The sequence below is a fragment of the Geotrypetes seraphini genome, chromosome 3 (assembly GCF_902459505.1).
Source record: "Geotrypetes seraphini chromosome 3, aGeoSer1.1, whole genome shotgun sequence".
Lineage (NCBI taxonomy): Eukaryota > Metazoa > Chordata > Amphibia > Gymnophiona > Dermophiidae > Geotrypetes > Geotrypetes seraphini.
Window position 1 is genome coordinate 134,596,629 of NC_047086.1, and position 26,692 is coordinate 134,623,320.

The 26,692-nt window shown below is 42.0% G+C and overlaps 1 protein-coding gene across 1 annotated transcript in view; it reads right to left on the minus strand.

Moving 5' to 3' along the window:
- DRC1 (dynein regulatory complex subunit 1) overlaps positions 1-26,692 on the minus strand; it is a 152,204-nt gene that overhangs the window by 98,401 nt on the left and 27,111 nt on the right. Inside the window, exons 4-8 of the mRNA XM_033935808.1 lie at positions 21,913-22,096; positions 17,730-17,867; positions 15,192-15,278; positions 9,072-9,194; positions 4,703-4,842 (exon numbers count right to left, since the gene is read on the minus strand). Coding sequence (XP_033791699.1) covers positions 4,703-4,842; positions 9,072-9,194; positions 15,192-15,278; positions 17,730-17,867; positions 21,913-22,096 — 672 coding nt within the window. The remainder of the gene's footprint in view (positions 1-4,702; positions 4,843-9,071; positions 9,195-15,191; positions 15,279-17,729; positions 17,868-21,912; positions 22,097-26,692) is intronic.

Genomic DNA, 26,692 nt, shown 5'->3' on the forward strand with positions numbered 1-26,692 from the left:
AATAAAAATTTTCTAAAAATAAATCTATCTAAAATAGCACAGCTTTCCATAAAATTCCACAGTAAAATCTTCATATCATCCCAAGTCTCCAATCCATCTTCCAAATTCCTCATCAGCTATTTAGTATATTCAAATTTCTTTCTTCTTTAAGATTTGCCTGCAATTTATAATGATTCTGTCCATCCATTCCAGATATGTGATATCAATTAGAGATCAGCCGTATCATACATGCATGAACTCTGATTCACTTTTATATTCCATCGTAAATCTTTCATCACTCCTCTTCAAGACAGATCAAATTCTGGCAAATTATCTATTTTGTATCCTCTGCTACATTAATGGACTTCCATTTCATATATCTCAAGCCATGCATTGCCATAAGGTTCAAAAATAAATCTATCCAACATAGCACAGCTAATGAGAGTTTACAGTAAAATCTTCATATCATCTTAGTTTCTAATATGATAAAATCCAAACCATCTTCCAAATATCACAGTATCATAAGATAACACTACATGGTTTTCCAATAAACAATTTATTTGATCCCAGATTGAGTTCCAAAAGGCTAAGATATGGGGACAGAAGAATAAAAGATGGTCCAAAGTCCCTATCTCCAATTTACAATGCCAGCATCTATTGGACAAAGAACTATTTAACTTTTGTAATCTAACTGGGGTCCAAAAAGCTCTATGTAACAAAAAAAAAAACATGTTTGTCTCATAGATGCTGACATTGTACATCTCATTCTCCAAGACCAAATTTGTGGCCATTGAGATGCTGAAATCTGATGCTTAATCTCAATGCTCCAAATATCCCTCAGACCATTTTTAGGTTTTTTTTTAACCAAATCACTAATAGATTTATACCACTGTGCGGCCTGGTGACCCAGAAAGTCCGCCTGAAAACATAAGAATTCCAAATTGGACTGAGTATTAAGATTTTTCCATTCAGGGAACCCAGCCTGAATGGCCTGCTTCAATTGCAACCAGCGAAAACATTGTGATTTATGAAGCCCAAATTTGTGTTGCAATTGTGTAAAATCCAGCAATTTACCATTAGATATGACATCATTTAAATTTCTAATTCCTGCAATTATCCAATGTTTCCAGACGATCTTGAAACCGCCAATTTGAATCTTGGAGTTTAGCCATATGGATTGATTAGTTGATTTATTGATAGGGATAGCTGTTAAGTTACTAACAAATCTTAAGGTTTTCCATGTATCCATTAAAATTCTATTTTCTTTGTATAATCTGGGCATCTTGATACTGAGAAAATGAGAAAGATGTAAAGGAAACATGAGTCGCCATTCCAAATATAACCAATCAGGAGTATATTCAATGAGCTCCGGGAGGACCCAATACATACCTTGACGTAAAATATAGGCCTGATGGTACCTATAAAAATTTGGAAAATTTACCCCACCCTCCTTAATTGGTTTTTGCAAAGATACTAAAGCAATTCTAGGAGTTTTACCAAGCCAAATAAATTTGGTAATTATTGAGTTCAATTTTTTATAGAAAGACCCATGAAAGAATACTGGTATCATACACATTTGATAGCAAACCACAGGCAATATCATCAGTTTGGACTCTCCCCCACCAAGATAAATGTAATGGATTCCAGTGTTCACATAATTCTGTAACCTTTTTTAACAAAAGTTTTTCATTTTCTTTTACCGTATCATCTACTGTATTTTTAATCCAAATTCCTAAATATTTCAATATCATCGAGTAATAATAAACTTTTAATGATCATGACTGGAGTTGCCATCCAACATATTACTAATAACTGGAAAGATCATACTAGGTTGAACTTTAATTTTTGGTGGAATTCATTATGCCACATATATAGAATGGAAAGATCAATAGTGATACAAAATGGAAATTATAATAATTTTATTAAAATTTGGGAGCCATTAACGTCTTTTTGTCATGATTAAATGCCATTTTTCTATTAATCATACAACAAATAGTAATGGGAGGGGGGAGGGATACAAATATAGGTTTCTTATTATGAATGAAAAGATTTGAGGGAGGGTGGGGAGAGGGTTACATTTGTATGTTTAGATTATAATGATAAGATATGCAAGTGCTCTGATTAATTCTGTTTATTATGATACATTGTACACTTGATGAAAGTTTTAAAAATGAATAAAGAATTAAAAAAAAAAAAAAAACATCTTCCAAAATCCTCATCGATTATTTAAAAAATTCCAATTCCAAAATTTTCTTTCTTCTTTTAGGATTTGCCATTAATATTTGATCTTATTCATCGATTTCAGACATGTGATGTCAGGTAGAGATCAGCCGTATCATACATGCATGAGCTCTATTTATTTTTATGTTACATCACAAATCATTCATCATCTATTTTCATATCAGACCAATTCTAGCAAATTATCCATTTACTTCCACAGTTACATAAATGGACTTCCGTTGCATATAATTCAATCCATGTATTGCAATAGGTTCCATAACCTTAAAATGAGAGATTTTAGACTTCATATAGACATATTCCAAATCCATTCTTCCATTGCAGATTCACACTTAATGCATATACTAAATTTTTCATCTTACTTCCTTAAACTCATCAGTTAATACACACCAATTATATCACTCCACTTTGTTTGTTTGTTTTTTGTTTTTGTTTTTTTAATAGAAGCATCCAAACTTTTCCTTTCCCAAAATTTCAAAAGCCACACCAGTTCAGTCAATCCTTTTAACTTGTGCAGTAATGGAACTTCTGTATCCTTTCCTGCTGCATTCCAAATGACACACGAGCCAGAAATAGAATGTTGAGCACAGTTCAAATTCAACTGTAATATCCTCTGTAAGAACATATTTACTTTAAAACAAATAAACTCTCTACTTTAAAACAAAAATCAAACACTTTAAATCACTGAAAAATCACTCATCCATATGCATCTTATGTAGTCATAGGTGACTCACATTGATCTAAAAATTCTTTAAGTTTTGCCGCATTTTCAAAGTTTAAAGTTTTATTCCTGAGAGTGACCCGCATAGTTGCCAGATATATTAGACCATATCTGGCTCCTAAAGCCCTAAGTTGTGGCCTCAGGTCTAACAGCTGTTTTCTTTTTTGTGCTGTTACTTTAGCAAAGTCAGGAACAATGTATATTTTGGAATTCTGGCATTTTAAATTTTTGTTATCTTTGGCCAGTCTAAGTATTTCAGCCACTTGTTGATATCTAAGTAACTTGAATATCAGTGGACGTGGACCTTTTTGATTATTTGTTATTCTCATTGGTATCCTGTGCGCTCTTTCTATCTCCAACGGATACTTACTTTGAATCGGCAGCACTTTTGGCAGGAAATTAAGCAGAAAGGCAATCGGATCACTCTGTTCAATTCCCTCCGGTACTCCAAGCACTCTTAAATTGCTCCATCTCTCACGATTGGATAAATCTTCCACTTCTCTTTTTAATGCTTCAATTTCTCTACCATTTTCCTTATGTTGTATTATTTCTACCTCACACTTTTCAACTCTTTTCTCTACATGTTCCACTTTTACATCAATAACTTTCAGCTTCCTTGTTAAACATTCTACTTCTTCCTTTACCTCCTTTATATTTTTTGCGCATTCCAAAACAATTTCTTTTACTGTTTGAATATCCTCTGAAGGTAACAGAACTGACAGTGGTGATGCCGCTTCTATTTTTGACCATTTAACGCTCCCTGCACCATTTCCCGCTGACGAGCTTTTATTTTGCTTTCCGGAAGACATTATTCAAATTATTAACACACTGACAGAGCGATTCTTCAACTTTTTCCCAGCTATACAATATAATAAATAACTTGACTTCGCGGAGCTACTCCATTACCCAGCCATCTTTGTCCGCTCCAAAGCCACGCCCCATTTTTGGAATTTTTATTAATTATCTAGATCAAAAGGAAAGAAAATTTTATAGGATTTATGTGAATGTATAGGATATGGGAGGGATGGGAGGGAGGGATTTTATCATTTATTATTAATGTTGAATATGATAGAAATTCAAGTATTGTATTCAATTTCAAATGTCATTTATTGATACACTTGTAAGTTGCAAAAATGAATAAAGATTTATAAAAAAAAAAAGAACAAAAGCAAGTTTTGTAGACATACCCAACTACCTTGTCTGATGGTGGCAGAGAAATCCCCATCAGGGATTCCTGCCGGCTGAACTGATAGGGATTTCCCCTGCCAGGATCAGCTGAGCTGTGGAGCCCTACACCCCTCCCCCTGACATCCTCCAACATTCCTGGACCCCCCACACATCACCCGACACCTCCCGACTTCAAGGAACAACCCCTTAAACACACACACACACAGACACACATTACCCGACATCATGGAACCCCCCCCCACACACACACACATATCACCCAATACCCCCGACATCATGAACCCCCCATCACCTGTCACTCCTGACATCATGGAAGCCCCCCCACATCACCTGACACCACCAACATCATGGAACACCCTCCCATCACCCGACACCTCCATACCTTCCACTGCAAAATCAGCATGAGGGAAGCCCACTCCCTCCTGCCTATAGGGCCCTGTGTTGCAAATGATAGGCCTTCCCCCTCGCAATGTACCTCAGGGTGCAGTGGGAGGGGCCTAAGGCTCTGATTGTATGAACTTTCTGGTAAGCAATGATTAAGTGAATTTTACAAAACAAAGATGTGAAAGGGCTTACCGATTAAGCTTCCTCTTTTGTTGGGCTTTTGTGATTGTGTTCTCTTCATCCCGCTTTTTTAGTACTTGGAAGTTGTATTCTAATTTTTCCTGATTGAGTTGGTAAGTTGCCTTCATTTGCTGCAACTGCTGCTGTAGTATCTAGTGTTCAAAATTACAACCAGAATAGAATATCAGATACAGAACCTTTATCCTGTAAACCTCCCATCTCTATGCCTCCCTCCAAATACTCATAACCGGAATATTAAACACAAAAAGGCCAATTTTATAACTAGGTACCTGTGGTTATGTGCACCTTACTATGTAATATAGTATTTACTATATACTATATTACTATGTAATATAGTAAGTGAATGCAGTTTACAGAATTATATGGCGCAGGACCTGCTTACATTGGAAAGTTGGTCCTCAACCTGGCAGCTAGGCTTCAATGCTAAGAAATGTAAGGTCATGCACCTCGGAAGCGGAAATCCATGCAGGACGTACTTCTTGAACGGAGAAACTTTAACTAGGACTTCAGCAGAACGAGATTTAGGAGTAATCATCAGTGCAGACATGAAAACTGCCAATCAAGTGGAGAAGGCTTCATCTAAGGCAAGGCAGATATTGGGTTGTATCAATAGAAGTTTCGTCAGCCGAAAGCCTGAAGTCATAATGCCGTTGTACAGGGCCATGGTGAGACCTCAACTTGAGTACTGTGTGCAATTCTGGAGGCCACATTACAGTAAAGATGTGCGCAGAATTGAATCGGTTCAACGGACGGCCACCAGGATGATCTCGGGGCTCAAGGGTCTCTCGTACGAAGAGAGACTGAACAAATTGCAGCTCTACACTCTTGAGGAACGTAGGAAGAGGGGAGACATGATCGAAACATTTAAGTACCTCACGGGACGTGTCGAAGTGGAAGATGATATTTTCTTTCTCAAGGGACCCTCGGCCACAAGAGGGCACCCGCTCAAACTCAGGGGCGGAAAATTTCATGGCGACACCAGAAAGTATTTCTTCACAGAGAGAGTGGTTGATCATTGGAACAAGCTTCCAGTGCAGGTGATCGAGGCAGACAGCGTGCCAGACTTTAAGAATAAATGGGATACCCATGTGGGATCCCTACGAGGGTCAAGATAAGGAAATTGGGTCATTAGGGCATAGACAGGGGGTGGGTAAGCAGAGTGGGCAGACTTGATGGGCTGTAGCCCTTTTCTGCCGTCATCTTCTATGTTTCTTGCATGCATAAATGTGGAGAAAATGATCAGGGTCTTCTACATATTTCCCTTGTATGTTGAAGGAGATCTATAGATAGGGATTTCCAGATATAAAGCTGTGGTACCCTGCTTGTCCTTGGAGAAAGCAAAATAACTTACCTGTACCTATTCTTCGAGGACAGCAGGATATATAGCCTTAGATCTGGGTGATGTCATCCAATGAAGCCCATGAGGGTGTGCTCTCCAGCTTATTTACATCTAATTTTTGAGAGCCCTGCATCATGCAGGCACACCTTTTTGTTTGCACTTCTGACAGGACCTAGCCAGTCATATAAATACCTGATAAAAGACAACATTAAGTGGAAGAGGGAGAGTATGTAAGGCTATATATCCTGCTGTCAACACTTTCTATAATTTAAGTACTTTCACTTTCTACAAGAATAGAAAGGATTCATTAAAAATGAATAACTGCACATCATACTTTAAACTTTTTTTCATTTATGATGTCAGTGTTAAAAAAGGAAGAATTTGGCAACTGAATTTCCATCCTATTCAAAACAAACACTGGTGCCTGTATTGAGCCACAATATCAAAATTAAGACTTCAGAACTGGGTAAACTGAGGACTTTGTTTTCAGTTTTTTGCCCCAGACAGACAACTCATAGATGACAAGCACCAGTTCCATACCCAGTTCAGCGTTGACTGAGTTAAGTTCTGGACGCATCGGGATTTATTGCCAAGTCCGAAAAGAATACAAAGGATTATACTTGTTTACATTTCAAACAAAAGGACTGATTTGTCTCTGCTCCTGACGAAGAATTTGAAATGGAACTCTGTCGAGCAGCACCAGTATCCCTTTGGGACTCAGATAAATTGGATCAGCCTTACGGGTTCCACATTTCAGCAGATCACATTTAAGGCTCCTTTTACAGAGGTGCGATAGGGCCTTAACGCGCGGAATAGCGCGCGCTAAATTTTTGCGCGTGCTAGCCGCTACTGCCTCCTCTTGAGCAGGCAGTAGTTTTTCGGGTAGCGCACACTATAGCACATGCTAATCCGGTACGTGCACTAAAAACGCTAGCGCACCTTTGTAAAAGGAGCTCTTAATGTATTGATTTTCTCATGTTAAGTAAATTTTTGTATCAATTCTTGGAGAGTTTGGAGATTTACAACTTCATTTGTTTCTTCCCTTCTCAAGCAACAGGGTATGCCTTTTGAGAAAAAGTTTTTCCACACATATTTATATTTAAATAAATAAGACTTGATGATGTACGGGGCAGAACTTATTTAGGCTTATTGCCTGGTGCTTGTCATCTATGAGTTGTCTGCCCGGGGGCAAGAAACTGAAAACGAAGTCCTCAGTTTACCCAGTACTGAAGTCTTAATTTTGATATTGTGGCTCAATACAGGTATCAGTGTTTGTCTTGAGTAGGATTGAAATTAAGTTGCCAAATTCTTCTTTTTTGGATTGTCATAGATATTTTGGCAAAGGTTGGGTTTTTCTTAGGGCCTATTATATTAGTGTTCAAAAGGTACGCATCCAGGAAAAATATCTATTTGATAACTGCCTGCACTCCACAACAGGTAAAAATAAGCACTGATTCTTCAATTTTGTCAGAACCTATTGTTTTGCAACTACTGCAACTACTCTTTGCTGCCCCCATGAAACTTCTGCCCTAGGCATCCACCTAGTCTGCTGAATGGTTAAGCCTGCCCTGCATTTGTGATAAATTAAGTAGCAACTACACAATTTTAAGAGAATATAGACTCTTTTTACAAAGTTACGGAATTGATTCCCGGTGCAGCAAATGCGACACAGCCCATAAGAAATGAATGGGCCGCATCGCATTTGCTTTACAGGAAACACTATCATGGCTTTGTAAAAGGATCCCTATGAGACAGTTTATTTGCTATACCCACTGTGACCGGGCCCGTCCCTGAGTAAGTAGGAAACTGCGGCCCGGACCACAAGTAAGATTTTTGATACGCCTTTTATAGGGCAGTGGAAGGAAGACCCGGATACCGGATTCTTTAGAATAAAGTATCAGGTTTATTACTAACCCAAAGTTCAAAGAAAATAAAACAGCAGAAGGAAAAACATAAAACATTCACCTCAGTTGGTTACAGTGCTTAGAGGGCCTCTCCCCCCTTATACTCTTACAGTCCAGGTTCTATTAAGGAGCAAGATGGTACTTCCTTATCACCAGTAAAATCCCAGCAAACGTATAAGTCAGTTAATGCTTTCCTTGGCTCGTAGCCCCAGCCGGGCTTGATTGCTCTCACTCTGGACTTCACCTTTTATGAGCCTAGCTAGCTGAGCACGGCTTGCGTCCAGCCTTTCCTCCTCAGCTCTCTGCATTTGTTTAACACTTGATTAGCACCTTGTTAACTCTGCCCGCACTGCTCATGCTGTCGGGTATACAAACAATAGGAGACCGTTCTTCAGGAGTTTAACTTAGGACATGCAAACATCATATTCTCCAAGGTCCATGCCCTCTTCCCTTATCTCATTACTTAGTATGCTGTCCATTTCCCATTCACACTCCCGGGAACTCTGGCTTGAAGTTTCTTCACTTCTTTCTGTTTGTGCTTCCCCTCCCCCTCTCTGTACGTCTGCAAAACTATCTGCAGCTTTTCTCTGGGGAGGCTTTCCCAGCCCTGCTCTTTGGGGCTTGAGTTGCCAGTCACAATACCTCTCCAGGGCAGTAACACCTTTCCCTAGGTGTGGGCTTCTTGCCCTCCGTTCCTGCTGGACTTGAGGCACCCTCTGTGACCTGGAACCCACGTGAGTAGTTTGGCTTCTCAACCACTCCTTCTGGTTCTCCTCTCTCTTCACTCTCGTTCCTTCTCTAGGTTCCTCCCTTCTCCTCTCTGTAGTAAATTGATCTTTCCTATAAGGCCAACCCCGGGGTCTGACTCCACCCCCTTCTAAATTAGCCTCAGGTTTCTCCCTGACTTCAGGAAAGGAGTGATAGGGGAAATCAGTGGTCTGCAGAGCCTTTCTTAATTGGCTCTTCAGCTGTGCTGGAACCTGCCTGGGCTTGCTTTCTTTTGCCTGAGCCAGCTGTCCTGACTCCATGCCTGGTTTTATCCAGCCTTGTGCTGCATTCTGGGGAGTTTCAGTAGTAGTTTTCACCGTGACAGGAGCTTCCCTGTCACACCACCTACCTGTACATCAGTTTCCAGTTTAATCTTGATCATGCTGTACTCATCCGCATCCTGCACCCTCAATTGTTTTAGCATTCGCGCATACTCCTCCACCTTTTTCATGCGGTTTATCAGGTTCTCCAGCTGAAAATACAGAAGAGTTATGCTCACATTGCTGACAATCATAAACTTGTACATGTCCACCAGCCCAGTTCATGCTTTTATAACTAGATAAATTCAGAAGTCAGACATGTTGATATTATCCACTTAGCATAGACAAAGGGCCAGATTCTCTAAAGAACGCCTAAATTTAGGCACCTTTTAGGCGCCTAACTTAATAGGCAAAATCCCCTTAATAACTTCATAAATGTAATTGGGTGATAGGCGCCTACCGATTCTATAAAAGGAAGGCACCTATCGTTTGGCATTTAGCAGCACCTAATACCTACATGGGCGTTTTTCTGTGCAGAATGTGGCTTAGGCACCACTAAGCACAATTCTCCAAAAACTTATGTGCCTGAAATGTAGGCCTTTAAAACTCTGGCCTACATTTCCGGTGCTTAAGTTTTTACATATAGCAATAATATTAGTGGCTATACATTAACTGGAATCCACTTTAAACTCTGCAAACCATGACAAACTTCCAGTATTATTTATACCAACTGCTTTTATACCAAACCTTAAATCAATTAAGGATGGTCCAGATCTTCAGAGGGTTAAACTACCCAGTGGTTCATGTGAAACAAATCACTAAACCCAATCTTCATAGGATTGATTGTACATACTTTTTATTTTATATCCGATTTTATAACAGTTCTTTTTCTTTTTTCAATTTACTTTTGTAGTATTTCCTTTAAGTAAAGTACTTAGCTGAAAAACTTTAAGGGAGCGCCTCCACCAACATGTCCATGTTTCAATGCTTTCATCAGGGTTGAGGCTCCCGATTTAAATTATCATGCTTTAAAGAAACCGCTCCTCTCGACATGTTGGTGGAAGCTTGTAACTCACTGACCCTTCGAGCAGACATGAGGGCAATCAGGAAAACTACTTTCCAAGCAAGGTATTTGAGATGAGCCTTATCAATTGGTTCAAATGGAGTCTTCATCAATTGAGCCAAGACAACATTGAGATCCCAGGCTACTGGGGGTGGTTTAAGTGGTGGATGAACATTAAAAAGTCCTTTCATAAAGCAGGAAACCACAGGATGTGCAGACAGAGGTTTCCCATCAAGAGGCTGATGAAAAGCAGCAATCGCACTGAGATGGACTCGAATAGATGTAGACTGAAGTCCAGATTGTGATAAGTGAAGTAAATAATCCAAAACAGAAGTCAAGGAGGTAGACATTGGCTCCATATGGTGAGTGGAACACCAAGCAGAAAATCTAGTCCATTTCTGGCTGTAACACTGCCGAGTGGACGGCTTTCTGGAAGCTACCAAAATATCTTGTACAGACTGAGAGAACTGTATAGAGTCTGTTAGGTTGAAAGGTACCAAGCTGTTAAGTGTAGAGACTGCAGGTTGGGATGTAGCAAGGATCCTTGACTCTGAGTAAGCAGAGAGGGAAAAACTGGTAGAAGCAGAGGCTCCCTGGTGCTGAGTTGAAGTAGAAGGGAGTACCACGGTTGTCTGGGCCACCGAGGAGCTATCAGAATCATGGTGGCATGTTCTGTCTTGAGTTTGACAAGAGTCTTGAAAATCAGAAGGAATGGAGGGAAGGCATAGAGAAAGTGACCCATCCAATCCAGGAGAAAAGCATCTGCCTCGAGACGCTGGGGAGAGTATATTCGAGAGCAGAACTGAGGCAGCTTGTTGTTGAGGGGAGACGCAAAGAGGTCTATCTGAGCGGTCCCCCATTGAGCAAACACCTGATATAGAGGTGAGGAATTGAGTGTCCATTTGTGAGGTTGCAGAAGACGACTCAATTTGTCCACCAGACAGTTGTGCTGACCTTGAATATATGCAGCTCTGAGAAAGATGTTCTGATGGATTGCCCAATCCCACAGCTTCAGAGCTTCTTGACAAAGGGAGCGAGATCCCATACCTCCCTGTTTGTTGACATAGTGCATGGCGATTTGGTTGTCCGTCTGGACAAGGACTACGTTGTCGTGAAGAAGGTGTTGAAAAGCTTTGAGAGCATTGAAAATCGCCCTGAGTTCCAACAGAATGATGTGACAAAGACAGTCTGCAAGAGACCAATGACCTTGGGTACGGAGTCCGTCAAGATGGGCTCCCCATGCGTAGGTTGACGAGTCTGTTGTGAGAACTTTCTGATGAGGAAGATTGTGGAACAGCAAACCTCTGGAAAGATTGGAAGAGAGCATCCACCAGTAGAGAGACTGCTTCAACAAAGGAGTTACTGTAATTTATTGAGAAAGCGGGTCGGTAGCTTGTTGCCACTGAGATGCCAAGGTCCACTGATGTAAGTGAAGATTAACTCTGGCAAAAGGAGTCACGTGAACTGTAGAAGCTATGTGACCGAGCAGAACCATCATTTGTCTTGCTGAAATTGATGTGAGATGAGACACTTGATGGCAAAGACAAATGAGGGTATCCTGACGTGGTGGAGGTAGAAACGCTCTGAGCTGGACAGTGTCTAGAGTGGCCCCAATGAATTGGAGAGATTGAGATGGGGGTCAGCTGGGATTTTGGAAAGTTGACTTCAGACCCCAGACTTTGGAGGAACATTAAAGTCTGTTGGGTCGCTGCAATAACCCTTTGTTGAGAGGGGGCCTTGATAAGCCAGTAGTCCAGGTATGGAAAAACTTGAAGACCCTGGGCACCGAGGGCTGCAGCCACTACCACCAGACATTTCGTGAAAACTCTAGGGGATGAGGCGAGTCCGAAAGGAAGAACTCGGTATTGTAGATGAAGATTCCCCACCCTGAATCAAAGATATTTGCGAGAGGCTGGATGAATCGGGATATGAGTGCAAGCCTCTTTGATATCCAGAGAGAATAGCCAATCTCCCTGATCCATCAAGGAATATAAGGTTGGTAAAGAGAGCATCCAAAACTTCTCTTTGACTAGAAATTTGTTGAGGGCTCTGAGATACAGAATGGGTCGCAAATCCCCCGTCTTCTTTGGGACTAGAAAATAACGGGAATAAAAGCCCATGTCCCGTTGGGTTAGAGGAACTTCTTCGACAGCTCGAAGGCGAAGAACAGCCTGAGCTTCCTGAAGAAGGACACACTCTTGGAGGGCGATCTGAAGGCACCTGAAGAAAGTGAAGTGAGTATCCCTCCCGAAGGATGGTGAGAACCCAGAGATCTGAGGTGATCATCTTCCACTGGTGATAAAATTGGTGAAGACGACCTCCTATGGGCAGAAGAGAATTTTGATGCAGGGAGGTTGGCATGCTCAGACTGGGAATGTAAAAAAGACTGAGCTGGTTTAGTCGCGCAGCAGGAGTCTAAGCCTTCTGCTGTCGTTGTTGTTGTGGAGGCCTTCTAGGTGGAGGCCTGGAGAAAGCTGGTGTCGTTTTTTGGGGATAACGACGCGGTGGTTGCTTGTATGGGCGAGCAAGAGGAGTTTTAGGCTTCGGCCGAATCAAGGAAGCAAAAGAGTACTCATGTTCAGAGAGGTGCTTTGTAGCAGCTTCAATAGAATTATCAAAGAGTTCTTTTCCCTGGCAAGGCAAGTTTGCTAGTCCGTCCTGCAGATTGGGATCCATATCAACAATGCGGAGCCAGGCGAGACGGCGCATGGCTACTGCAAAGGCCAAAACTCTAGAAGAGAGCTCAAAAGCATCGTATGTGGCTTGTAGCATGAAGAGGCGAAGTTGAGACAGAGTTCTGATGATCTGTTTGAATTCTGGAAGACTTTGTTCCTCAAGAGCCGGGTAGAATTTAGGCAGTAATTTGAGGAAATGGTTAAAATAAGCCGTGAAAATGTAGTTATAATTGAGAATTCTGTTAGCCATCATGGAATTCTGGTATAATCTGCGGCCAAACTTGTCCATGGTATGGCCCTCCCTGCCAGGAGGGATCGCAGTGTCAAGCTTAGATGGATGAGCTTTCTTTAAAGAAGATTCCACCACCAAAGACTGATGGGATAATTCTTGAAGCCTTTGCAAGGTACTGTGCGATACCTGGATTCCAGCTTGGATGGAATGGCTGTGATGGAATAAGGAGTTTCCATATTCCTTAAGAAAGTTTGCTTCAAAACTGGAGTCATAGGAAGCCTCAAGGTCTCCTTGGGTGGATGAGGCAACTCCATGTCGGCCAAGTATTCAGGTGTATACCTGGAATCAGAGTGGAGATCCAGTTGAAGAGCTTTTCCCATGTCGAAGACAAACCTGGCAAAAGAGGCAGACTTCGAGGTTGCGGCACCTTCCAGAGAAGGAGTGCGAGACCGAGGAACTACTGAGTAGGAGGGAGAAGCCTCTCTGGAATACTGAGACAGATGCTCAGAGTCCAGGCGCACAGTGATTGAGGAAGCTGCACTACCTGCGTGAGGAGTCAGTGAGTGTTTGCGCTTCAAAACCCTCGATGGTGAAGTTCCCGGGGTTTGAGGAACAGATTGGGTCGAGGCAGGAGGAGAAGGCTCCCTCGGAGGCGGTCTCGATGGAGGAGTCCTCGACCTCGATGGACTTCGAGGAGAAGCAGCTGGTGTAATAGCTTTGCGAGACTTATGCTTAGATTTGGAAGAAGTCTCAGTACCTTGGATAAACGAGGCAAAGAAGTCTCAGTATCCAGAGAAGGCGAGGGTTTCTGTTGTAAAGCTGTCTCCTGAGGAAGCTTGGAAGCGAGATGCCTCGAATGCCTCGAGTGATGCTTCGGTCGAGGTGGAGGAAACTGTGTCCAAGGGGTAGGTGAAGAGTCACTGGATGAGAACCGGCGAGACTTCCGAGGCTTGCCTCTAGGTGCTTCCACCGGGGTCTCAGACTGCCGCTCAGGCTGGCTCACAGGAAGCAGGGTCGAGGACTGGAGAAGTTGAGCCATGACCGAGGAAATCTGCGTGGTCAGAATGGCTTTTAACATGTCCTTGAACATGGGCACCGAGACAAAAGGATCAGGTCTCGAAGGTGCAGCAGTGCACTCCAAGAAGGGCAACCTCGAGGTTGAGTATTCCCGATGCTTGGAGGCAAACTTAGCTGGAGGTCTAGTCGAGGCAGGAAGGCCGGCAGATACGGCCTAGGATGCCTGTGACTGGAGGCTTCTTAGGAGTAGTACCTGAAGGAGAGACAGGGGACTTACCCGTCGAGGTTTTCAGAGGAGCTGCCGCCGAGGCCTTCGAGGCTGAAGGAGTCGAGGTCAAGGCCTTGGTGGAGGCAGAAGCTGGAGTCAAGGTCGAGGACTTAGAGATCGAGGCCGTCTGCGAAGCCGAGGTCGAGACCTTGTCAGCCAGCTGGTCCATCGTGCCAAAAAGTTGAAGGAGTTTGGCACGGCACCAACAAAGGGCCCAAGGTTGGAGGGTAGCACAGTGCGAACAAGCGTCGGGACAATGTTCAGGACCCAGACAAACAATATACCGACTATGAGGATCGGTGATTGAAAGGGTCTTGTTGCACTGGCTACACTTTTTGAACCCGGTTAGAGGCCGGGACATAGAAAAAACAAAGACCAACGTACCGAACGAGGTAAGTGGCCAGGCCTAGGCCATAAGGCCGCTGCCAGAAGAAAAAGATAAAATAAAAGGTTTTTGGTTTTTTTAAAAATTATTGGATAAAAAAGAAAGGAACAATGAAACGCGAGCACAGCGACTAATAAAATAACAAAAGCCGCGGTGAGAGAAGGCAACAAAGGCAGCAGAGCTAAAAGAAGAGGACTTCTCGGCTCCGTGGAAAACGTTGAACTGAGGTTCCCCACAGGAGACACACACCCTAACTCGGGCGGGAAGGCACTCGCGCATGCGCAGTGCAGCACTCGGAAGCTCTTACAAAGATCTTCAAGCAAGTCTGCTTTCGAGGCTGTCCGCTGCGGGGCTCCGTCGGTGACGTCACCCACTGTTGAGAATATCTGCCTGCTTGTCCTGGGATAACAAATCTTTCCTAGCCAATTGTGAAGAAATCTCATTATATTTAGCTTTCAAAAGGGCCTGTAACGTAGTTTGTTCCCATTTCGAGGCCAATTGTGACTCTAAAGTCAAAATAGTTTGTTCCAAATTAGAAAATTTTCCTAATATGCTTTCTGGATTCTTACCTCTTTATCACTGCGAGCTTTCATTCCTTCGTCCCATTTCTTTTTATTCTTATCGAGCAGTTCTCGCCGCTCCAATTCAAATGCTTTCTGGAAAGAAATCAGGTTGCTACATATCTGTATTTATATCTGACTTTGCTTAGACTGTATTTATAGCAATTTCATAAACAGTGTCTGTGAAAATACTTTACATTTGTAAAAATCAAAGTACTGCATTGCAAATTTGCACCCCTAGGGTTAAAAAAGGACTAGTATTCTGCAGGTAGGATTGTACTCAGTAGCCTTGACAAAATGTAGACATTAGAGTCTAAAATATTTGACCACATTATGTTGGATCTACACAGAAATTCACGTTAAATCAACCTTTCATTCACAGTGCCACTTTCACAGCTTTTTTTTTTTTCCTCGGGCACCAGCACAGCCTAGGGACAACCAGATCCCTTTCTTGAGCTAGTGGTAAGTATGTGAGCTGACAGGATGAAAGGATAACAGGAAATAAATGGGCGATAAGTAAGTGAGGGAAGATAGATGGTGGCAGTAAACACCATTACTACCATAAGTGCAAATTATTGATATTAAATCTGTTGTGAATTGGTGATGCTGCTGCCATTGCTATTCTTGACTTCTCTATGTACATTTTGAACCATACATTTAATTTTCATATTTTGGAGGCACAGTGAATAAAAATCAATGATTTTTTGTTTATTAAAAAAAAAAATCAGATTTTTAAATTTTAAATCAGATTTTTAAAAAAATTAAATTTCAATATGTCTTTTGTTTTTTAATTCTTTATTCATTTTTGCATATTACAACAAGTGTAATAGATAAAAATCATATGAACTTATAAATATGCACTTGATTAACTCTCATATAACACTTTAAGTACATTTCATTACAAATTCATATTCTATAATATTTTTAATATTACGTAATACACCTAATATTTAAACTATTCTTATTAAATAGAAAATCCTCCCCTCCCATCCCCTCCCATCACAGTATTACATAAAAGTACCATTACAATGAAACTATTGATATATTCATATATTATGAGATAATAAAAAATAAAACCCACCCATTTTCCCTCTAATCAAATATCTTACCTTGGGAAAAATTTATCATTCATTTGATGTAAGAGGTAAAATGAATGTATTTGAATTTATTAAATGTATGGTTTAAAAGGGAAGAATATTTAAGTGATATAGGGATTAAATTTTATATATTACCATTATAAATGATAAAATTTCTTTTTTTTTTTTTTTAAGAAGGTAATTTAGACTCGTGGCCACAGGGCAGGGAGGTTTGTCAGACCAGGCCTGTTGTCAGTTGGTTGGGCGGGCGGTGGGGTGGGAAAGCGCCACGAAGGTAAGGGGACCTGGCTGGCTGTGCACCCCCCTAAGGCTGCATCCGGGGCGGACTGCCCCCCCCCCCGTCCCCCTTGGTAAGCCACTGGGGCTCCTTTTATGAAGGTGCGCTAGGGGCTTAATGCGCAGAATAGTGCGCGCTAAATTGCCGCGCGCGCTAGCCGCTACTGCCTCCTTTTGAGCGCTAATCCGGTGCGTGCAATAAAAACGCTAGCGCACCTTCGTAAAAGGAGCCCATAGAGTTGAGTAAAAGGCCTTAGCCCCATTATTCCTTTGCAAATTGATGTACACAAAATCAACCCTTTACCTCTTAAGTGCTAAGTTTATATATCTGCACAAGAAGCTAAGCAGGGCAAGCAGGAAAAATGAAAGTGAAACCTTTTGAGCAGAATTTTCCACAAGTCTTGGGATCTTTGTGTGTATAGCCTGAGGTATATCATATTATTCTCTCCTTGGAGGAGAAAACCTACAATGGCAGTAGCCCTTAAAAGATACACAGTATGGCCTGGATTCTCTAACCGGTGCCGACCCCCCCCCCACACATCCACCCAGCGACCACACCTCCATCATCCAACGCCAACCCCCCACCCACCCGGCGAGCATCCTAAAGGGGAGACCACCCTTCAACTCCCTTCTCCCCATACCTTGTAAACAGAAGGTCCGGCTGGAAGCAGGCATACACCCTCCGGCCAGCAGGCCCGCCCACTGGAAAATGGCAGGTCTTTCCCAGTGCATTCTGGAATATACCTGGAAAGAGCCTAAGGCACCTGGGCCAATTGGAGTTTAGACCTCCTTCCCAGAGCATTCTGGGATGTACTGGGAAGGGCCTAAGACTTTGGCCAGATACCTAAAGCCCCTTCCATATGTAGCTAACAAGCGCTTTTTTGTTTCTGCTTGGTTCACCAAGCTTTTTTACCTCTTCAGTTGTTCTATCCAGTGTTCCCTGAGGAAGCGTTTAGACACGCTGAAACTTGGATCCTTGTTGGGACCGCACTTTTAAAAGAATAAAGAGTTTTGCTTGGTTGGAAGAACGTCTTACTTAATTTATCAAACAATATCCTAATAAGGAATGTTGCATTTCTTTCATACTCAGAGGAATCTATCTGTCTGGTTCTGTTTGATGTTTCTTTTATACTTATTTGCTGCTACCTCTGGATTGCCATGCACTTATTGTTACCTCAATTTGAAGGAGCTCTTCTCGATAAATCTTTGTTAGATTCTTGATCTGCTCTTCCATCCTCTCAATCAACAAATCAGTGTCCTCAGCTTGTTTCTTCAAGTCCTTCACATACTGGTCATCTTTTATCTTCAGCTCCTACAAATTAGAAATACAATAAATAAATAATAGTGATACAGAAACCTTACCTTCCTATTTTTCTTTTAATATTAGTCTCTCATGACCACTCCAAAAGTATGGGTTTATGCTCCTCTATAAGCAGATGGTACTGTGAAGTTCTCAGTCAGCCACTCTTCCTGAAGCAAAGCAATACTTACTCTATCCCCTATGAACAAAAGAGTTCTAAACAAGATGGTTAATTGAGCCAGCCTCCATCCCTGAGATCGGTCCTCTGGTAATCTAGGCCTTTCAGAGGCACCCAAGGCCTGAACCAGTTTATCATCAGGAGCCCCGAAAGGAAAACTCACTGAGCCTAGCTTTAGATGCCACATCCGCTGACCAACTCCAAAGCCACAGGTGTTCAGCGGATAGCTACTCTAAAGCCATGGACTTGACTGAGGCATGAAAAGAAAAATTAATACATGGCAACAAAAGAAGCTCCCAGCTCAAACTGAGCCCTGTCCTGATCCACTAAGGACCAGTCAGCTGAATCGTAGTCAAGAACTCACTCAAACCACCAGAAAACAAAGTTGGGCCGTAAGACAGCCACAAATCGCCACCTGGAAAACCAAGGCAGCCACATTAAAACTTTGTGGGAGCAAAGCCTCCATTATACGGGCCTGAGAGCCTCTCAGGGCCTCACCACTGTCAACCGGCACAGAACAACTACGCACGTGAAAGCCAAGACCACCGCATCAACCACAGCAGACTGAAAACATCTCTATCGCCACCAGAGGCGGAGTAGAGTCTGGCCATGGACAGCGTCATGCGAAAAAGCGCATCCCAAAATTACCACAGAGCGTGCACTACATCCCGAATATCCCATGAATAGGGAAAGAGCGGGAGGCTGACAGGATTGCTTTTTGGAGAGGGTCCACCACACGAGAGGGTCCTGAACTTCCACTTCAAAGAAGATCTCCTTCAACGAATTAAATGTCTCTTTTTTATATAAACAAGCGCGCAACAAATGCGTTCTCGCCAATCGATGGGAGAAAAAACTGATCAGCCACAAAAGAAGCCACGTCCCAAAACCCTGTGGTCACCTGGACGGTGGCTGAGGGGGCTGGATCGAGGTAGCCGCTGCAGAAAAGAGAAGGGGAATTGTGGAAGGAATAAACACCCCCCATGACATCGAAAACCCCAGCAGTGAAGCAGGACCCCCTGCCACCATTAAATAAGTCATGCACATGGCCAACATCAAACAGGGGAAGAAAATACCCTGGTGGCAACATAACATTCATGTTAGGAGCAGAAAACACATCTCAGACCTGTTCCTGCCTTTTCGAGACAGGAGGAATATCACAGAAGACACAGTTTAGTCCTGTTACTGCCTTACCTAGACAGGAGGAAGGTCGCATGAGGCCGTGGGCAAATTAGTCGCACTTCCCACCAAAAGACTGAGAGAAGGGCCGTCATTAAAAAACCCCACAACCATAAAACCAAACACGGCACCGAAACCAACAGACCACCGACAGCCGAGGAAAACCCTCAAAGAGGGCTGTAGGAGAAGGCTGGGGCTCGTCCTCCCTCCCCCCCAGCCGACACCCAAAGTGCACACGGAGAGTCCAACATCTGAAGCCAGGTCTATCTCAAGATGACCAGAACAATTCATGCATTCGCCATCCACATTCAAAGAACAGTGCCCACACAAAATGCACTTTTACTGCTTTATGAAGTGCTCATAGTAAAAGTGCCGAAAACCCATGCACAACTCCGTGCATAAATGGCGGCCTCAGGCTTTTATTTGTTTTTTTAAATACTATGCTCCTTTTATTTCCTATGTCTTTTATTCTTTTCTTTTTTATTTCCTCTCACAGCTAGCCAACTATATCAAGAAAAGGCAGACCCCCCTGGCACTCTAAAATGCAGGAGTAGCTGGTACATTGTGGCCAGGCTACAGTTGAGGCTCTTCAATCTTTCCTTACGCAAGGGAAGAGTTCCCCTGGAGTGGAAAACTGCCAACATTATCCCGCTCCACAAAAAGGGATGCAGGTCAGAGGCCGAAAACTATAGACCGGTGAGTCTCGCATCACTAGTGAGTAAACTCATGGAAAAGTTGATTAAGAACAGATTGGACACGTTTCTGGATGATGAAAGATTAAGGGACCCCCCACCAGCATGGCTTTACAAAGGGAAGGTCCTGTCAATCCAATCTGATAAGCTTCTTTGACTGGGTAACAAAAAAACTGGATGGGGGTGAGTCCCTGGACATAGTATATTTAGACTTTAGTAAGGTTTTCGACAGCGTTCCACACCGCAGGTTATTGAACAAGATGAACTCGCTAGGACTAGGAGACACTAAAAGCTTGGGTACAAGACTGGCTTAGCGGCAGACTTCAAAGAGTAATGGTAAATGGTATTCCCTCAAAAACGTCGAAAGTGGCCAGTTGAGTGCCACAGGGCTCGGTCTTGGGTCTGATGCTATTTAATATCTTTATAGGGGACCTGACTCAGGGACTGCAAGGCAAAATCACATTATTTGCTGATGACGCCAAACTATGCAACATCGTGGGCAGGGCAAAAGAATCCAACAGCGCAACCAGGCCAAGCGCTATGGAGCAGGACCTACTTCTATTGGAACAATGGTCCAGCACTTGGCAATTAAACTTTAATGCCAAAAAATGCAAAGTAATGCACCTCAGGAGCGGAAATCCAAGCAGAACATACACCCTGAACGGTGAAAACTTAACAAGAACTACTGCAGAAAGGGACTTGGAGTTCTCATCCGATAAGACATGAAAGCTGCCATTCAGGTGGAGAGAGCTTCAGCAAAGGCTAGACAAATGCTGGGTTGCATCAGAAGGAGCTTCATCAGCCAAAAGCCTGAAGTCATACTATCATTATACAGATCCCTGGTGAGACCTCACCTGGAGTACTGTGTCCAGTTTTGGAGGCCTCATTACCAAAAGGATGTGAAGAGAATGGAGTCGATCCAAAGAATGGCCACTAGGATGGTTTCAGGATTTAAAGACATCCCATACGAAGAACGCCTTACCAAACTACGCTTATATTCTCTCGAGGAGCGCAGAGAAAAGGGGGACATGATAGAAACATTCAAATACATTACAGGTCGCAATGAAGTAGAGGAAGAAATCTTTTTTCTGAAGGGTCCCACATCGACACAAGGGCATCCGTTAAAACTTAAGGGGGGTAGATTCCATGGCGACACCAGGAAATACTTCTTCACCGAACGGGTGATCGATCGATGGAATAGTAGTGTGCTTGACTTCAAGAGTCAATGGGACCAACAGGTGGGGGTACCACAGAGTTTTGCTTAAAAGATTGATACTTCAGGTGGGGGGGTTTGTCTTGAGTAGACTTGTGGGAGGGAAGGTTATTGTGTGGGCAGACTTGTTGGGCCGCAGCCCTTTTCTGACGTCAAACTCTATGTTTCTATAAATCCAGAAAACCTGGGGAGGTGGGGAATAGGGGGAGAGACTCGACTCCCTTTGAGTGTGGCATCCCCGAGGTCAGAAGAATCCCCGAGAGGGTCCTTCAAGCTCAGTCTGGACAAAGGGACAAAATTCAATAACCAGATCCAACAGGCTTTAACAAACCTCAGCACAGACTGCACAAACAGACCACTCCACCTGCTGGAGACTGAGAAAAGACTGATTGTAAGAGGGACTGCATAGCCCACTTGTACTGATCTCAAAAGTTAGTGTCTCAGTCTCTACCTGCTGGCAGAGGAGCATAAACCCATCAGGTTCTGTGCCGGTCTGAAGAGATGATAAAGAAGAATTGATTCAACAATAGGCAGATAGGGTGAACCACAGTGTTTATCTGCCAGTGTCTACTTTCATTAACTAATGAGTGTAACCAGCATAACTCAAAAGAGGCCAGTTCAATCCATTTCCGACCTGTAACACAGATTTCCTCCCTGCCCGATGTAATTTGAGGAGGCTTTTCAAAACCCGGAGAAAGTGCCGGGTTTTGAAATGCCGTCCGGACCCCCGGACATGTTCTCAAAAGGAGGACATGTCTGGAAAAATCCGGACGTCTGGTAACCCTACCAAGAGTTTACCTGCTGCAAGTCACTGATGACTTTGTTCTTATCTTCTATCATCCGGGCACACTTCTGCTGCTGTGAGTTCAACAACTCCCACAGATCCTGAGGAATTTCCTTTGTCTTTGCTGACAACCACTCCGTAGTAATTTCTTCAAATATATCCATGCTAGACTTAGCTTCATTTTCTAGTTTCTCTACCCTACAGATTACAACAAATCCATAGAGTCAGGAAGTTCGCATCAAGTCAAAATGATATATACTTTTGGAGCTACATTGTGGGAAGCTCTTTGAAACTTCTAGTTATGGGAGCAAAATGTAGGAGAAACAGCCTAAAAAGATTCACATTTTTTAAAGGAGAATAATTCACATTTTACTATACTAGTCCTCATGACTCATTAACAAGTCTGTTTTTCTAGGTATTCAATATGGGCCTAATATTCAAAAGCACTTATTGTCAGCCTAGCTGTCGCAACCATTCAGCATTTTAGTTGGTATTACTTATGTCAGCGAGGCTTATGGAAAATTATATCAATCTGACTCTGGCATGGGACTGCAGATAGACCCTGAGTGCAGGAAAACTGTTTTAAGAATCCCGGATATGTTTTAAGTTTCCCTGATTGAATCATGACTAGCTAAAAGGTGTTAATGTCTGATTAAGAGGGTGCTTAGGACAATGGCCTGCTTGAATGGGACAAAGAAGCCAGAGGCTAATCTCATCACCATGCTTGCAGGTATCTCACCCTCCTTAGCAATTAAATTAACCATTGTTTCAAACAGTTTACCAATTCTAAACAGAAAGATACTGGGGCATACAGGTTTCTATATTGAGCCAAGGTATAAAAGCCTGCTCTCTGCAACACACATGGATCTCTCTTTCTATCTAGCTATCTCTTGGCTCTTTGCTTGGCACTCTGGTTCTGTCTTGGCTCTCCCTCTCTCTGTCTATCCTTCCCTTTATCTATGGAACACGAAGCTTAGACCATCCCCCTTTTCTCTCTCTCTGGCTCTTCCTAGAACTGCAAGCTTCTATGTCCCTCTTTGCCTCTGAACTCTGTAAGGCAGGGAAACTGCTATGCTCTCTATTTAATTGTAATGCTTAATTGTAATGATTATAAATATTGCTTTTCTGTAAGACTATTTCTATAATATATTCTTTATATAATCACCTCTGGCTGTGCTTCTTATTTGATTCTATCCCTAATGAAACTTCTGTGAAGGTATTGAACTCGGGACCGCGGATTGTAAGGCCGTGTCAAACATAACCCCTCCAACCTAACATTGTGGGGGTGCGACCATCCTTACATTTTATTATCCTTACACTTATGATATCTGCAGCAATGGCAGCGCCATAAAATGTTTTAAAAAAAATCCTTTTAACTTTATTCCTGTTATAAGGGCGGTGGCATTTAAACAGATGAATTACCCATTTAGTAGCTGAATATTGACACTTCAATGAATAACTTTATAGCTAGCCTTCGAACACTGCAAATCCCATTTCTTTTTAAATAGACAACTTTGGACATATAATGATTTAAATGGCTAAATTATCAATATATGTGGCCTGGAGTTGGAAAAAAAATTTATGTGATTGGCTTCACTGCCATTGATTCGATAAGTGTTTTTGAATATCAGCCCCTTCCATAGCACCCCACAGATCAGTCCAGAACCTTTTGGTTATTTCCGTCAACAAGTAGATAGACAGTGAAAAAAGCAGTTCTTCGTGATTTGAAACTTAATGATAATGTGCAATCTGTAGGAATATTTATGGTAGATACTAAAGATTTCTTGAGACAATGGTTCAGGCTTTGATGACATCATAGAGGCCTAACCTGCAGGTGTGAATACGGAAACACCCCTACAATCCCTAAAACATTCAGTATTTCTCTGCTTCCAGCAGATGGATAATGTTTTAATTATGCACCATCTTACCAGATGAAGTGGCTCCCAATCTAGTTTGGTAACTGAGATTCAGTTGAGCTAGGGGTATCTCTTAAGGTAACCTACAAAGATGTGTCCAGGTCAGAATTTGAGGTGAGTTGGGCTTCTCTGTTCATTCTTGCCTTATTTTTTAATTTAAAGAAAATATTTATTGTAAGATTAACAATCAAATATGGCACAAGAGCTCAAGTTTATACACTTTCCATAATAATAATAATAACAACAGGAAAAGAAGTTACAGTTCAGAAAGGAATATCAGATGGAACAATGCTCTCCAAATAAACAGCTAATCCTAAAGTATAACAGCTGCACATTTACCAAGGTGCTATATATTTTCAATTCTAACATTTTACAGTATAATAGTGTAATGTCCCTCCATCCTAAAACAGTAATAATCTCCCCACCCCGGTATGTCCCATGTCCAAAGCATAAATCATCAGATCTTCTCAACTAAAATCCACCCCTTGTAAAAAGCTCCAAACTTTTTTCCATTTCCCTAGGAAATTGTGCCTTATACTGTAGCTGTTAACCTTTCTTTTTTATTATTATTTATAATTTTTAACAAATATCCACAAGTATAGAAACTTGTTAAAGAAACACAAGATAAAAAAATAAATATTCACAGAAATATTATCAACAATCATTATTCAATTCTCCTTAGACCACTAAAGCATAGGATAGGAGTACAAATTCAGAAGAGAAGGAAGAATTAACAAATTTAACAAAATTAAATTTAGAAAGGCTATTCACAAGAAAGGAACTCTCATCTATCTCATTCACCTGAAGTCTCTTTAATGATTTTCATAAGATATATGAAGGCCTTTAATTGGTCTGGCATAAAGAAAACATATTTCACTCCAGCATAATGGACCAAACATTTACATAGATACACTAGAAGAAATATAGCTCCAAGAATCTTAGTGTCCTGTTTCAATACCAAAAATGCTTTTTTTTTCCTCTCCTGGGTGTACATCTGAACAAATCCAAATATGTTGTCCATAATAAAACTCTTTCAATTGGTTTAGAATTAACACTCCTCAATTATAACTGAAAAATTGTTAACATCTACTTCAGACTCAACAACTGGTTTTGAGGTTAAATATTGTCCAGAGGCATTTTTCTTTCCAGAAGCCAAATAGTAAACCTTATTTAAAGGAAGAATAGTCTCTGAAGTAAATTTCAAAATTTCAATAACATATTTATGAAATGCATCAACTGAAGATATGCCAAGAACTTCAGGAAAATTGAGAAGTCTCAAATTTAGCCCCTATTGCAATTTTCAAACTGTTCAAGTTTTTTTTAATGAATTAGGAGATTTTCTTTTACTATCACAGATGATAAAGATTTCAATGAGGCAAGCTCTACATGAACCTCAGATATTTGATTACGAGGGGCTGCTGAAAAGTTCTCAACCCAACCAAGAAAAAAATAATATAGAGCCATGAAACTTACAAGTTATTCCACACTTTTCTTGACACTTTTCATTTAATTTCATATCATTAAGACAAAAAGTGTCAAAAAAGTGTGGAATAACTTAGGCCCTCTTTTACTATGCAGCAGTAGATGTTTCTTCCACGGCCCGGGGTGCTAAATATGTGACGCTGCTCCAACACTGATAGGTTTAATAAAAGGGTGGGGGGGATTATAAGTTTCATGGCTCCACATCATTCTCTTCTTGATTGGGCTGTGAACTTTCAGTGGCCCCTCGTAGAATTTTCTTGTTTATTATCTGAAACAATTTTAGACAATATGTCCATTCTACTCATAAGTACAATAATTTCTGATGTAGATTTAAGTATAGAGCCTTCCAATCTACAAAGCACCTTCCAGATTTCTTCCAGGGTCACCATCTTGGCAGCCTTCATGGCTCTTAAGGTATTTTCTGCCACAGCCTCACTCAATTCAATCCTGGGCTTTTCAGCTGGTGAAATGCCAGTTGCAACTTCAGCTAATGGTAACACCTGCCCCTAGGTTGAAGTCTCAGCCAGACAGTAGAGAAGTGTTCAATACTCATCTGTCTTGGGGAGGAAGACCGAGCCAGCAGAAGAACAGCTCTTACTATCCTCTTACGTTTGGTATGCGGCATAATGGTAAGAAGAAAAACGCTGAACATTCACCGAGTAAAACTTACAACACCACTCTCACTGCCATCTTGACTCCACCCCTTAGCTGTTAGCTTTTCCATATGATATATGTAGCTCAACTTAGATCACCATTTACATATAGACGGAACTTCCACCTCCTCCCAGCTAGCAGCTAGCATCAATTTTGCTGAACGAGACAATGGCAGGTCAATTTGTGCTTGTGTCGGTCCTGGATCCCTCCTTGTTTGTTGATATAGTACATGGCTACTTGATTGTCTGTTTGGACAAGAAGAACTTGGTCGAGAAGATGATCTTGAAAAGTTTTGAGAGCATTGCAGATCGCTCAGAGTTCTAGAAGATTGATGTGTAGTGCTCTCTCTTGAGTGGACCAGACTCCTTGAGTTCATAGACCATCAAGTTGGGCTCCTCATGCATACAGGGAGGCATCTGTCATGAGTACTCGCTGATGCAGAGGAATATGGAACAGCAAACCCCTGGAATGGTTCACTGGATGCAACCACTGGAGAGATTTTCGCAGAGGTGAAGAGACTTTGATCGGCTGGAATAGCGGATTCGTGGCTTGAGACCATTGAGATGCTAGATTCCATTGAGCTGGTCTGAGATGGAGATGGGTGAATGGTGTCACACCCACGCTCCTGCATGGCGCAGCGGGCCCATGGGGTATGGCGCTGCCGGTGACGGGCTCAGGCTTAGGTCCCTATTCACCGCTCAGCCACAACCGATTCCCACGTGCCTCCAAGAGATGTTGGAGG